At 38.5% G+C, this 4,383-nt stretch overlaps 1 protein-coding gene across 3 annotated transcripts in view; it reads left to right on the plus strand.

The window, feature by feature from the left end:
• Window positions 1–652: 652 nt before the first annotated feature.
• FOXK1 (forkhead box K1) overlaps window positions 653–4,383 on the plus strand; it is a 1,462,137-nt gene continuing 1,458,406 nt past the window's right edge. Inside the window, exon 1 of one of the 3 annotated variants that reach the window (XM_044089495.1) lies at window positions 653–1,341. In XM_044089495.1, the coding sequence (XP_043945430.1) occupies window positions 941–1,341 (401 nt within the window). In that variant the 5' untranslated portion in view covers window positions 653–940. The remainder of the gene's footprint in view (window positions 1,342–4,383) is intronic. The other 2 variants (XM_044089496.1, XM_044089494.1) reach the window with 2 other exon arrangements.

Here is a 4,383-nt window from a genome sequence, read left to right on the forward strand (position 1 = left end):
AGATAACATTTATAACATTTTATTTTTTCTCCTTTGTAAATGTATTACGATAACGGTTAACCCCTCCCAACTCATATTATTATATCAGAACAGCCCTGCAAAAAGCATGAGAGGTTGGGTAACTCAGGTGCAGCACACACTAGGTGAATACGCATGTAGCTCCCTGGACATTTCAATTTGTTTACGCATTTTATTCACTGCCACTTCGAGTGTTGCCAGGTAGCTTCGGTCCATACTGAAGGGGGACATTTGGATCAACACAATACTGAAACAAGAAACTCAAAAATGTGCTGTCCTTATGTGTTGATAAATAATAACATTATTGTGAATTAATTGCACGTGCTGTATAAACGCTTATGCAGGAACATTTATGTACAGTGAGTGTATGAAACACTATATTAGCACTTGCTACTAGCAGCAATAAATCATGAAAACAAGTCATTTGTTTATACTGTGGGAGTGCAAGGTGCTATCAAAACCTATCCTGCTGTTTATACACATTAAAATATGGCAGACAAAGTTGTTTAAGATAAGTGATCTCTGATGTAGTTGCCCTCTATGGTTACACTGATGACACATGCGGGAAATCAGTGGTATTGTATGTTCAAACAAGGGCAGTAGAGCAAGCAACAACTTTTGCTGTAAACAGTAGTACTACATTGTATGCCTTTGACATTTCTTTCCCCTGGGCAAAAGGACCGAAAGTTAGCTGGGACACCGGGAAAGAGCCGACAGCAGCGGACATACAAGCTGCTGCCCAGCACTCGTGGTGCCGGAATTCCACTCCGGTACGGTGCCTCCGCGCCACGTTTTCTGTGCTTCGCGCGCCCCTACCTCGCTCGCGCCGTCTCCCTCCCGTCTGTGTTGTGACTTTCTCCTTTCTCAGAGAGACTTTACTTGCTGACTCGCACCTTTCACAATCGGAGCAACCAGCCAGAGTATGACCGATTTCGCAGATGACACCGGAGCTCGGGCCCTGCTTGCACTTAGGTCGGCACCATGTAGTCCAGTTCATTCCCCCAATCATATATTAACTACCCCACTGCCCCTGCAGGGTTCCTGTGGTGGGAATGAGGGCCCACCTTCAACCCCGGCCTTGGCTCGCCTGGAGGGCCGGGATTTCGAGTTTATTATGAGGCAACACACTGTGACAGTAGGCCGAAATTCTAGCCAAGGCTCAGTGGATGTAAATATGGGACACTCAAGTTTTATTTCACGGCGACACTTGCAGGTCACCTTCAAGGATCCCCATTTCTACCTGAAGTGCCTCGGCAAGAATGGTGTTTTTGTGGATGGGGTCTTTCAGAGGCGAGGTGCACCAGCTTTGCAGCTCCCCAAACAGTGAGTCGTGGTCAACACACACTACTTTGAACACTTTGTTGCATCCATTAAAAACAGTATGCACATGTGTTGTAGTTGCTAACTTAAGTACGTTAGTTTTAAATTCATGTGTGTGTTGTGTTGTTTTCTTTGGGTGCGCCGCATGGATGTGTGTTTGTACACATGGATACAGTATTTTTGTGGGGGATGGGTAACTAGTCACTTACAGTAAAACAGTGTTCATTCTCCAGTAAAATCAGCATTTGTGGGACAACGTGTTACTGTTTTATGTTATCATTTCATTATAAAGGTATTGGCGTCACATCAGTTTTTACTCCTTCAGTATGTCACTCCGAACTTACACTGACAACCAGAATGTCATATTACCCAGAGTATCAGTTTTCGGTCAGGTTGAAACTCTGTTTTTTAAGGACATGCCTCTGATCGTGTTGACAATTTGCACTTCAAGCTGGTGCCCCATCTAAACTTCCCTTTTGATGATGATGTTCTCCTTTGGCAGTCTGGCACGTTGTTTAGGGACATGCTTGTTTGTAGTTGTGGTGCCACGAAGCCACGTTTCGTTTGATGGTAGCATGTACTTGTTTATTTGAAGCATATCGATATATAGATTTCAGATTTAACCCACCTTTGTTTCAGGTTGTGACCAGCACTGCAAATATTTTGAAAGTGTACACTACTTCTTAAGTGGGCTTTGACAGGATGGGAGTTCAAGTAGTTGCCCATCTTGGTTGGATTAATTTGTGGCGTGAAAATGCTTTTCTTTTTCTTGTATTGAAGAATAGAAAATACAGTTTCATTCTCGCTTGTGTATTGACCGAAAAGAGGTTGTCAGGTCCGGACACATTTGCATACCTCTTAACTGTCCAGATTTTCGCAGCCACATCATGGGACAGAAGTACATTGTAAAAATGAAGTGTCAAAAGATACTGTAGTTTCATTTACTCTCCTGAAAACATTTTTTAATCGAATGCGAAATATATGGAATTTATAATAACTTCAAATAAGTGCAAGTCTGATTGTCATAACAGTGTAATCGTTTCCTCATAACTGCAGTAAGTTTAGTGTGTGTGTGTAATTGTGTGTGTAATGTTTTGTACTGCATCACGTCTCTGGTTCCTTGGAGTTTGAAAATGTGTGTGTATGTAACTTTTCCAAGCCATTTCATCGACTTTGCGGTTACTCAAAAGTATGGTTAGTATAAAGTAAAGAGGAGCTAATGGATATATTAATTGATGCAGGTAGAATCCCGAATTATGCTTAGAAAATTATTATTGTGTAGATTCCTTTCCATTTTGGTATGTAAGGAGAGGCTTTTTCTAGAATGGATTGTATTTTTCTCTGATGGTAGTGCTATGGTTTATGGAAAGAGATGTATTGGTATTGGTATTATGGGACTGACTGGAGAGGGAAGGACCATGGAGTCTTATTTTTTTTGTAGAAGAACCCAAGTGAAGTAATAGAAACCACATTTAACGGTTATTATGAATGTGTTCAGATTGTTGCCTTCTCTGATTATGTAGATGGAGGAAAATGCTATGCTACTTGACACTTTGGGGTGATCCAGTCCCTGGTTTTATAACACAACACCAGGACTGCAGATGGTGTTAGTTGTTGAGGACATACATGTGGCCAAAACATGAGTAAATGTAAACTGAGATATATCTGGTGTAGTGTGCAGGAAAACTAAAGGAGGGTGATGGTGGTGAGGGTTTATTTAGTGTTGTTCAGAGGTGCAGAACAGAACACGACACATTTGAGAGTAGTAGCATTTGTGTTCAGTCACTGGATAGGAAGACATTGCTGGACCGAATACATTCTTTAAATTGTTCTGCTTTATTTTATGGGAGTGCATCAGCAAAACAGTTTAGAGCAGGTAGTAGCAAGTTAAAGACCGAAATAAAGCTGGTAGCATAATGGTTCCGACAGTATCCAGAACATTGTGAGTAGATGTAATGCTGAAAACAGGTTGTTGAAGTAGTGGTTTGCATATTTGTAGCCTACATCATTTGTTAGGTATTGCTTTGTCCCCCCAATACTTGTTATTAAGTTGATATTTCTACACAGAGTTGGATGATTTATTTATTAGTCTATGGAATCAAGTTAGCATCACTTGCTTTGCATTTGTTGTTTCTTTAACTGTTATATGCATTTCTTAAACACAACAAACTGTAACAATTTTTTTTTTAAAACAAACGAACTAGTTCAGGGAATTCTTAGAGTGTACATTTGTTTGTCTTTTTGCTTTTTAGTACTGTATGCATTTATTAAATGCAACAAAATCTACAAAAATTAATTTCAACTAGGTTTGGAAGATCTATGAAGATTCTCTACGGTTTGTTTTTCATTGTATTGATTTTTGTAACTTTAGAGAGATTAGTTCTTGTTTAGTGCTGCCTATTGGTCATTGAATTTAGAGTTTTTTGAGTTTAATTTATGTCAGGTCTTCTGGTTATATATTTTTTGTAGTTGTCTATCATGTTTTTCTTTGTGATGTATTTCCAAGATGATTGGTTTTATATTTATTTCAGTTGTCACATTTTTCTTGGTGTAGTTGAGTAAAACATATTTGCAATAGCGAGTCGCTTTATATGTCACCTTTAAGATCAGTGTCCTACAGTTGGTTTAAAGTAAAATAAAATATATTTAGTTTTTTTTTGACACAATTATTTATTCTTAGTATAGATTTCTATAGGTACGTATTTGTTGGATTTGACAGTAAGAATGTTTGCAAACAGCTGAATTTGTGTTATGCTGATTGTCATTTTTTCAGTAATCAAATTAAAGCTGAAAAAAACGTTTGTGGACCAAAAAAATGTTTTAGATTATTAGCCAATGAACTGCTAAACCATGATGCTGATGCATTTTATATGTTTGTTGGTATTTAATCATATGTTTTGTAAGTTGTACTTGTCAGATGACTTAATTTTGTTTGTTGAAAATCTTGACACTGTAATACACATTCCCTGTTGTAGTAGCTTAGACGCTTAATATAATTCTGGTGAAGCATTGTTTTGAATATTCTGTATAGTGTGCTTTGCAGAA

This window comes from Protopterus annectens, chromosome 12.part0 (genome assembly GCF_019279795.1).
Source record: "Protopterus annectens isolate FY-2018-M chromosome 12.part0, PAN1.0, whole genome shotgun sequence".
Lineage (NCBI taxonomy): Eukaryota > Metazoa > Chordata > Ceratodontiformes > Protopteridae > Protopterus > Protopterus annectens.